This window comes from Sebastes fasciatus, chromosome 1 (assembly GCF_043250625.1).
Source record: "Sebastes fasciatus isolate fSebFas1 chromosome 1, fSebFas1.pri, whole genome shotgun sequence".
NCBI classification, from domain to species: domain Eukaryota; kingdom Metazoa; phylum Chordata; class Actinopteri; order Perciformes; family Sebastidae; genus Sebastes; species Sebastes fasciatus.
The window spans coordinates 30,758,589-30,767,813 of NC_133795.1; the positions used below are offsets into that span (position 1 = coordinate 30,758,589).

General features: G+C 39.4%; 1 protein-coding gene across 1 annotated transcript; it reads right to left on the reverse strand.

The window, feature by feature from the left end:
* Positions 1-77: 77 nt before the first annotated feature.
* On the reverse strand, positions 78-4,317 carry ddit3 (DNA-damage-inducible transcript 3). The gene is made up of 4 exons (XM_074642724.1): positions 4,181-4,317; positions 2,703-2,762; positions 2,047-2,255; positions 78-1,841 (listed from the first exon to the last, which is right to left on the reverse strand). Exons 3-4 carry the CDS (start codon positions 2,200-2,202, stop codon positions 1,056-1,058), a joined length of 942 nt encoding a protein of 313 aa, XP_074498825.1. The 5' UTR covers positions 2,203-2,255; positions 2,703-2,762; positions 4,181-4,317; the 3' UTR covers positions 78-1,055.
* Between the last annotated feature and the right edge of the window lie 4,908 nt (positions 4,318-9,225).

The following is a 9,225-nucleotide window of genomic DNA, read 5'->3' on the forward strand; positions in this document are numbered from 1 at the left end:
GATTACACAACTGTTCTACAAAAAAATAAATAAATCATTCATACGAAGAACAAATAAACATAACATGACACAAAAAATTGCAAATTTTTTTCTTTTATTGCAAATTTGAGATTACAATGAAGGATAAAATAAACAGTATGGTAAAATACATGTAATTTTGATGATAAGAGCCATGCATATTATTCTACGATTAACAATTTATGTGACTGCAATGTGAAAAATAACAGTGGATATGTTGGCATTTTACAGTACAAGCCATTACAGTACAATTCTGTATATATTACAGCGTTATATAAAAATAGTAAATCAGAGTAGAACAATTTGTGGTAATTCTACCACATATTCCCATATTGATAGAAAAGGTCAGCTTAGAAAGTATAGCCGGGTCCTACTACCTAAATACACACACACACAAGCCATGGGTTATAAAAAGTAAGAAAGATTATGAATTCTCTCCCAAAAACATCATTCTCTCATACTCACTGCACTGGGCACTTTCAGACTTTTCCTGAGCTCCTAAACTATCCACAAATTGGGGCAAATAATCTCTGCTAGCCAAATTGCAGCCCTTAAAAGTAGGAGTTACAATTATTGCAAAACGGTGGGAATGGATGACAATGAAATGCGCACTCTGAACTAAGTTCCTTTCTGTCCAACATACAAATCATTAACTGGTATTTCTGCCATCCAATTTGATGCAACCTCTTTAAAATGACAAACATTCATCAAAACCACGGTATCATTTGCACTCAGAGCGGTCTGTTCTTCCTTTTCCTTTATACATGCTGGGTCTTTTTATTTGCCGCATTGCTGTTGCAGCCCCTTCTCTCTGTTCCTTTTCTTGTCTTGACTTTCATCACTTTCCTATCTCTTGCCATTTTAAGCTCTGTGTTTTCCCCGAAAATCCTCTCGCTTATAAAATATATCTTTGGTTTCCATCCTTTCCGGTCTAAGAGGCATTTCATGACCACCGTATTACACCTTTTCCTCACCACTGCTTATTCCAATTCTGTATGACCTGTCATCTTTTATTCTTGTCTTTCATTTCTTTCCCCTCATTTCCTGGTGTTGACTAGTCTCTCTATCAGGGCTCTACGTGTCCTCTGTACCTCCTCTCCCAACCTTTCAATCTCCGATTTCAAGCGCTCGTTCTGCTCCGTCAGCTCATGCACCTTCCTCTCGTTCTCCTGCTCTCTTTCTCTGCGACTCTTTTTGGCAGATGAGAAGGATGAGGATGTGTGCTGCGTGGAGGAGGCGAAAGAGGACAAGGCACTGGTGGACCTCTCGCTGGTGGACCTCTTGCGTTTTCCCAGGCGGGAGGACGGGTAGGCGGAGGGAGAAGAGACGGGCGAGGAGGGAGAAGAACAATTTTGAGATGGCGACTCGGAGGCGGAAGAGGAGCAGGATGGAGAATCGGGGACGCAGGGCAGTTCCTCCTCGCTGGCTGAGGGAGAAGCAGGGTGGACGATATTAGCTTGGTGGTGTTGATGGTGGTGGTGGTAATAATAGCCGCCGCTGATCACCGCTCCGCTTGGATCCACCGTTCCCACTCCTCCTTCACTCAGCAACTCGAAAAACTCTGGAGGCAGCAGATCGCTGCCGCCTCCTGTCGAGCTATCTCCACCTCTCCCACTCTCAGCCTCCGTCCGTCGCTCTTCTGTAACAGCTGGACTCATGCAGGAGGATGAGGAAGAGGAAGATGATGATGAGGTGTGATGCAGAGGCTGGGTGTTGTGGATCTCCTCTTTTGTCCGATGGACACCCTCGCCCCACGTCTGGCCTCCGTCCGTCAGCCACGTCAGAGAACAACTCTCCAGAACATCCAGAAACTCCGGCTCTTTCTGCAAAAACACAAAAACAGAAATGTCAACGCCTGCCAAAACATGTCAAATATCAGAGTATAAATTCATTTCAAATCGCTTAGTGCGTGAACACAAAACGCTAAAACAAACCTAAAAAAGTGAGAAATTAACGAAAATACAATGGACGACAGTCACTCACACTCATGTGAGGTGTGATGGCCATTTCATTCATCAAGCTACTGACCTCGGTGCATGTGGGGGCACGTGCCAGTTTTGCCCCTCCCGTGTCGGAGCCCAGAATATCCTGCAGGTCCTCATACCACGCCTCCAACTCTGCACCACACAACGGCCCCACGCCAGGGGGGTACGGCGGGGGCAGGTGTAGCCACTCGGCAGTCATCTCGCCAGTCAGTCGCAACACACAGGTACTCGGCCACACGGTTCACACTGGACCTGTGAGGGGAGGGGTGGCCAGACACGGGAGGGATGGGAAAACGAGAAGAGCGCAGCACGTTAGACGACTCACACGTCACAGAAACTCCGCCTTGTTGGTTTTTTACTGTTCTGCAACTGGTTGAGTTTAGTAGGTATGCAGTGATAAAGGATTGGCGTGTATCATTACTGAGAATACTGCAAGAAGACATTATCTATATAATTATTCACACTGTAATAAAGAAAACTAGTACATTATATTGCGTAAACCACCTAATTGTAAAATGAAATAACATTGATACTAGATGAGGACTGCACTGAAATTGCTGATAGAGAAATTTGAAGATTTTAATTATGTATAAAATATTGGATAACCTAAACAAAGTTATTAAAATGAACAAATTGATCAAATCACAATCTTAACTTCACAAACACACAGCATGCAGAATGTCAAATATGAGAATTTACCTTTAGGAAGACTGTTAATCAAGTCTGCCAATTTGTTGGAGATAGCTTGTCCCAACAATTCTGAAAGACAAAAAGCATTTGACCGGTTAGTCTTCAAAAAATACGAAAAATGTTTCTTCTGACGGCTGAAATTTGCTGAGATTTCAGAATCATAGTGATGATTTGCACAAATACAGAGCCAGCTTAGTAAGGGGAATAAAATGTGCCTTAAACTAAACATTAATGGCTGCTTTGGAAAATGTCGAAAAATTTAAAATAATGGCAAAACAAATAAATAAATCAATAATTGTTAAAATGATCAACAAGTAGGTGGAAAATAAAATTCCTGTCACTTATAATTCTTGTAAACAAAGACCAAAATGATCTCTATTGCGCCCCCTGCTTTCTACGGTCCTCAAAACACGTTGGGATCGATAAACAAGTGGTTAAAAGGGAGAAGTAGATCCTTATATTGATCCCTCCTGGCCTGACAGTCAGCTCTACTGCTATTATTAATCACTTAAAGCTGTCCAAAACAAAAACTAAATAATAATAATAAAAAATAAAAAATCTATCATCATTACTATGATTATTTTATAGACAAAGCCTGTAACTGCAAAGTTTGATTTATAAGGATATCCAATCTTCTCCTTTAAATGTGAAAATAGAAAATAAACATTCCTACACATCTGTAGCGTTGACAGTGATAATAAACACATTATAAAAGTGATAAAGAATAAAGAAATGCTCTTTAAATTGATGTTAAACTTCCTGTGTGAACGCAGGCATTTAAACACTTTGACTTGGTGCATAAAAAAAACATGCCAATTGTTATTTTCTTAAACAATTATTTTTACATTAAAACTATTTTTTATATTTTCTTTTTCTTTAGTTTAGGGCTACATGTCCACTGTCAGCCAAGACAATTACGTCATGGAAATGTGAGTCCAGCAGGAGGAGGTTTCAGGGCGAAACAAAAGGAAACGTTACATAGAGAGAGAGGAAAAAATAGTGGGTTTGGGATAAAAAGACAAAATAGACATCTATTCATTTAGTTGTAAATGTTTACTATAAAAGAGTGGAAAAACAAATTAGCTGTCACAAATAAAAGCAGATTCGTCTCTAGTCCCCACCATTATACTGTCAGACATCTGTGACTTTACTCACATGAAATGACACTTAAAAGAATAGAAAATAAGATGCTGTAGCTACAAAACGCACTATATATTAAAAAAAAACATTTGTCATTTTGAATGAGCAAAACCCTTCTTAAAGAAAACTTCAAGTCCGAGCTATGACAACTAGTCAGACAGAAGCAGACAACCCTTAAAAACAACATTGTGATGGATTAAGACAACTGTTATTCTATAAATGGCACACATGGATATCTGCCACTGTCCAGACAGTCCAGTCCACCAGAGACCACTTCAACTCTCCTAAACACTGACAAACATGCACTAACTAGTCAACAAAACCACTCCACAATAATCTCCACTTACCCTTTTTCGTTTATTCGCTCGCCTTCTCGACTGTCTTGAACTCGAATGTGGGTATTTTAGTATTGATTGGTGATAGCTCATGTTAACCATTGTTCAGTCTGGACGGCTGAATGTGATTCTGACGGAAACTCCCGGCCGTGTTTATATACAGAGACGCGCCAACCGAACTATGCGAGCTGCATCACAACTTAGCCTAGAGCGCAGTGACAAGCGTTCTCACGGGCCAATCAGGAGCAGCGGAGTTAAGATATTTTCCTTAACGACATCCAATCGGGAGACGCGGAATACAGCAACGAGGGCGGGGCTTCTGTGTCTCTCTCAGCTGCTTCTCTCAGCGCTGTATAGTTTGTACGAGCAAGCAATTGTGATGCAGTCATAAGACGGCCAGGACGAATTTGGGGCGTATGGGAGTCACATGAAAGGAATGATGCAATGCTTGGCAACCAATTTCTAGCTGGGGATAACACCAGCAAGAATCAGAACATGTTTTATTAAACAGTGTTGGCTCTATAACTAGAAAAAAAAATCTAAAAATATACATATATGCATGGATGTAGCTAATGTCGAAGAATTTGTTTGTTTCCGGAACATAATATGAGCTGATTTTTTATGAAGAATTGTTTTATTGTAGTAAAAAAAATCTATTTAGCGCTTTTCTTTTTATTATTTATTGTATTGCTATTTGCTTGTTTTCACCTGATTTTTGGATTTGTTTTAAGTTTAGTCAGTGACTGACATTATTAATAATAATAATAATAAGCGGTCCATCCACTTGAAACGACACTCTTCTACCGGACCAGTGTCATACTGGAAGACTATGTGTGTCTTTTATCTGTCAGGTGACTGTAATGTGCCGCAGACCAGAGTTTAAGCACACACATGTGGTCTCTATTCTCATTCATTTCATACCGCGCGCTCTGTTGCAGCTCCGCGAGACATCACAACACGTACACGCCCGGTCCGGCGTGAGCTGAGCTGAGCGGTGCAGGTGCTGGTCCCGGTGCTGGTGCTGGGTGTGATCCAAACAGAAACACTGTCTGTCCACTTCATGGTGTCCGCTTATATGTTCAGCTGCTGGTGATGAAATTCACCATCATTCTTCATTATAGTCCGTGATTAAAATAAAGAAATACAACTTTTAATACATGTTTTTATCATTTTTTTTATTTGATCAATGATTACTGATGTATTTGGCTCTAATTTCCTATAAATCACTTTAATACAAGGTTGAATTTTACAAGAATAACATACATCACACCGAAACTATATTTTCATACACATGTTATGATAGCTGATAAAAATGCTTAAAAAACACCATTGAGAAACACAGACAGGCTATGCAATAGTGTGTTTATAACTATATAGATATAATATAAAATGTAGGTCCCTATTAAAATATTAGTTTTACCATATGTAATTCGCACTTATATATCATGTTTACTCACATTTGCCCATAGAAATAGCCTATGATAGACAATATTGTCAAAATGAGTCCACTATTTATAAGGTTATAGCTTTGTGTCACTATAGATTTACATTTATTGTATACCATTGTGTTTATAGATATTTAAAAGAATCATTAATATTGAAATGTTAGTTTTACTATAAAGGAACATTTATAGACTCTTTGTTGTCCTTTAATGTCACATTTACAGACATAAATGAGAGATTATATTGACACCATATCACTGATAAAGTCAAAATCAATTTATATTAAATTGAGTACCATACAATAAAACTCATTTATAAGAATGATAAAATATGAGATTAAAAAAACACAAAGTTCAACAAGGTCACACCAGAAGAAGCCAGACAGTATACATGCTCTCATTGTTCAGATGATGAACATTAATAAACAACAGTGACATCATCATCATCATCAACAACAACAACAACAACAAAGTGACATCAAAATAAAAACACGTTTCATCATGTTGCACTCTTGATGCGCTCCTGACACTTTTCCTGCCCTATAATCCCAAACTCAGCACACACACACACACACACACACACACTATGCTCTCCACGCACGGCGCAATAACGCGCACGGCTCAACATGCACAGCCCCATAGCAACAGCGCCAAGTAGCGAATAGAAAGCTCAAATACTGTCTCTAGGACCCGGGTTAAAGCGCTGCAGGAAGCACCGTGAACGCGTCACGACTTGAGTGGCTGTTGCTGAGTAGTTCAGCATACTTTCTCTTCTACACACCCCTCCCTCCATCTCTCCCTCCATCCATCCCTCCCTCTCTCTCTCCGCCCGGCCGTCTGTTTATTTTGTCAGTCTGTGTGTTGTATTCATTAGAAAACACTGTTTACAACCAAACATCTAGGTTACCTCTTCTTCTGCTTCTCAACAGATGACCATCCCTGTTTTATCTGATGATTGTCGCTTCAATTGACACCCTTTATAATAAAAAACAATAAACATACAATATGTTATATAGATAATATATATTATTCCCTTCTTTATAATAAAAAATAAACATACAGCATGTTATATAGATTATATATATATATTATTCTGTTATTCTTTGATGACACCGATTCCCTTTATAATAAAAAATAAACATACAGTATGTTATACATAATATATAATTCTGTTATTCTTTGATGACACTGAGCTGACAGAGTGTAAACAACCACTCCTAATTGTCTGGTCATGTGGCTCAGCTTTTAGATGAGATTGAGACATTACTGAGGGGTGTATGTGGAGATATCAGTTGCTATGGTGTTTCTGTAATGTTTTATTTCATATAGCCTAATCTCATATAGATAGATAGATAGATTTTATTGATCCCTATTGGGAAATTGAGGTGTTACAGCAGCAATTTACATAGATCACAAAAACACACATATCACTCACACAAACGACACGAGGTAAGTACAAAAAACACCGTATTTACAGATCTCTATATTACATACCAACTACTACTTTAAACTACATAAAAGAAATAGAAACTACAGCAACATAGAATTATGTCTTCTTCTTTTTTTAATTATATTTTCAGCAGACATACATAACACAACTGTCATATATGACATATTACATCATATATTTGTAAAAACAAGCAAAACAAAATAAGAAAGTCCACTTATGCCCACATAACTTTACCAGACTGTAAAGTATGATATCCATATATATATATCTATTATAAACACAAAAAAGTGAAGCCCAACCCAAATTTACAATGTTGTTTGTTTGTTTTTTCAAAAAAAAAATGGTGTTAAAATGTGGACAAAGGAATTGATTTCTCTTATTTGCCTGCTCTTTGTCGTGCCGCCACATTGCTTTAAAACAAATGCTGGTGTTTGAAATGAAAAAACAATCAGTGATGAAAAAAAAAAAAAAGAAGATGGTGGTGGTTGTGAATGTTTGGAGTTTTTATCAAATTTTGGCTATATTGTTTTCTTTTGTTTTACAGACAGAAAGAGTCTGGGGAATTTCCGGCCACCACATTCTCCCTTCTCTGTGTCCTGTGCCCTTGGTCTAGGCTCCACACCCAGTTCACACACACACACACACATACACACACACACACACACACACACACACACACACACACACACACACACACACACACACACCAGCTGTCGGAATCCTTCCCCTCCCTGAACTGAGACCAACTGATACAGCTGTTAACGTGTACTGGTGATACAGTAAATCCTCTCTCCCGGCTCGCCCCTTTCTCATTGTGTGTTTTAACTCTTATTCTGGGTCCCAGACAAGCGGCAGAAAGACCTGCTCACCTTATCAGACATTCTGGCCTATCGCTGAAAACTGGGAAAGAAATATACTGTATATATATAAAAAAATAACCTCTGGTTGTGTGTGGAGTGAAATGTAAAACTTGGAGATTCTAAGGCGACATAAATGGGATACTTTGTCAACAATTATTAGTGTCTTTAATCTTTAGGTCCCCATTGTTACTACATTCATCTCTTTTGCCAATGCCCATCTCAACTGAGGCCAATATTGCACCTCTGTGTTGTCTCGATGATGCCCATTAATCAACTCATTTTCATTTCCCCTGAAGGTCCCCCATCCATCTATCATCTCCTGTATACAAGTAAGATGTCCAGCATTTCAGGGAAAGTTTTCAGTTTATCCACTCGATCCCATTTTGTCTCGTCCAGATTTAACAGCTAGGTGTCACATCCACTTGTTGAGATTCCTGTGTTTGGAGCTTTGGGGATGACTTTGCAGACAATCTTGTTAGTCCGTTAAAACCCTGTTTACGTCTGCACCTCACCTCTCTTCACACTGCTAGTCTTCTCTTTTTCTCATTCGCTACGAGCCTCTCATTCTGCCCCACAACGGTATCCATCCTATTTTACTCTGCTCTACCTCCGCCCACTTCTTCTGTCCTCCTCTCTGCTCCACCTGTCCAGACCCATTCAGGAAAAATTGACAAACTGATGCGAGGGGCCCCCGTGTGATTTGCTTTCTCTTCTCTGTAGCTCCTGATGTCAGTTGTTCTTTCTCTGCTTCTACTTTTACCTGCCTCCATTTTAGTCATTTTACTACTGTTTGTCGAAATAGAGGAGATATTGGTGTTATTTACAGCTCTGCAGTGAAGGTAATAAACTAGAATTCTGAATTCATGAATAAGAATGTGCTATTATCGATATCTAAACTGCTACCAGTGCATTGATTTCTTCATTTTTGTGGCACCGACATATGTGTCAAAGATGAGACGTGAGAAAAAAGGCAAAAAAACCACAAGACCAAGCAAGAGACTGTAGGGCATTAAAGTTTAAAAGCCTGTCTGAACAGGTGGGTATACCGGCAGCGAGACACACACTCCAGGCATCCTTTTCTTCCTCTCCTCTCAGTTTCCCCCCGTATCAGCACCAGAAACAGATTTGGGAGCAATTTGGTGCTCCCCACAGCCTCCTCTATGTTCAGCTGCTCTCGGCTGCCCGAGGACTTTAATATTTACTTTGTCCAGTGGAGTGAAGGGTGGTGTGGGCTGCTGACACATAGAGTCAAGAAGGACTGGAGCTTAAATGTTACTAAAAGCCCTCGAAGATTTGTTGTTTGGA

What these genes read in the sequence shown, in the direction of transcription:
- ddit3 (XM_074642724.1), bottom strand. Translation starts at nt 2,202, where the DNA reads ATGACTGCCGAGTGGCTACACCTGCCCCCGCCGTACCCCCCTGGCGTG. An exon ending in GTGCCCCCACATGCACCGAG is followed by an intron (nt 1,842 to 2,046) that starts GTCAGTAGCTTG and finishes GTGTTTTTGCAG; the next exon opens with AAAGAGCCGGAGTTTCTGGA.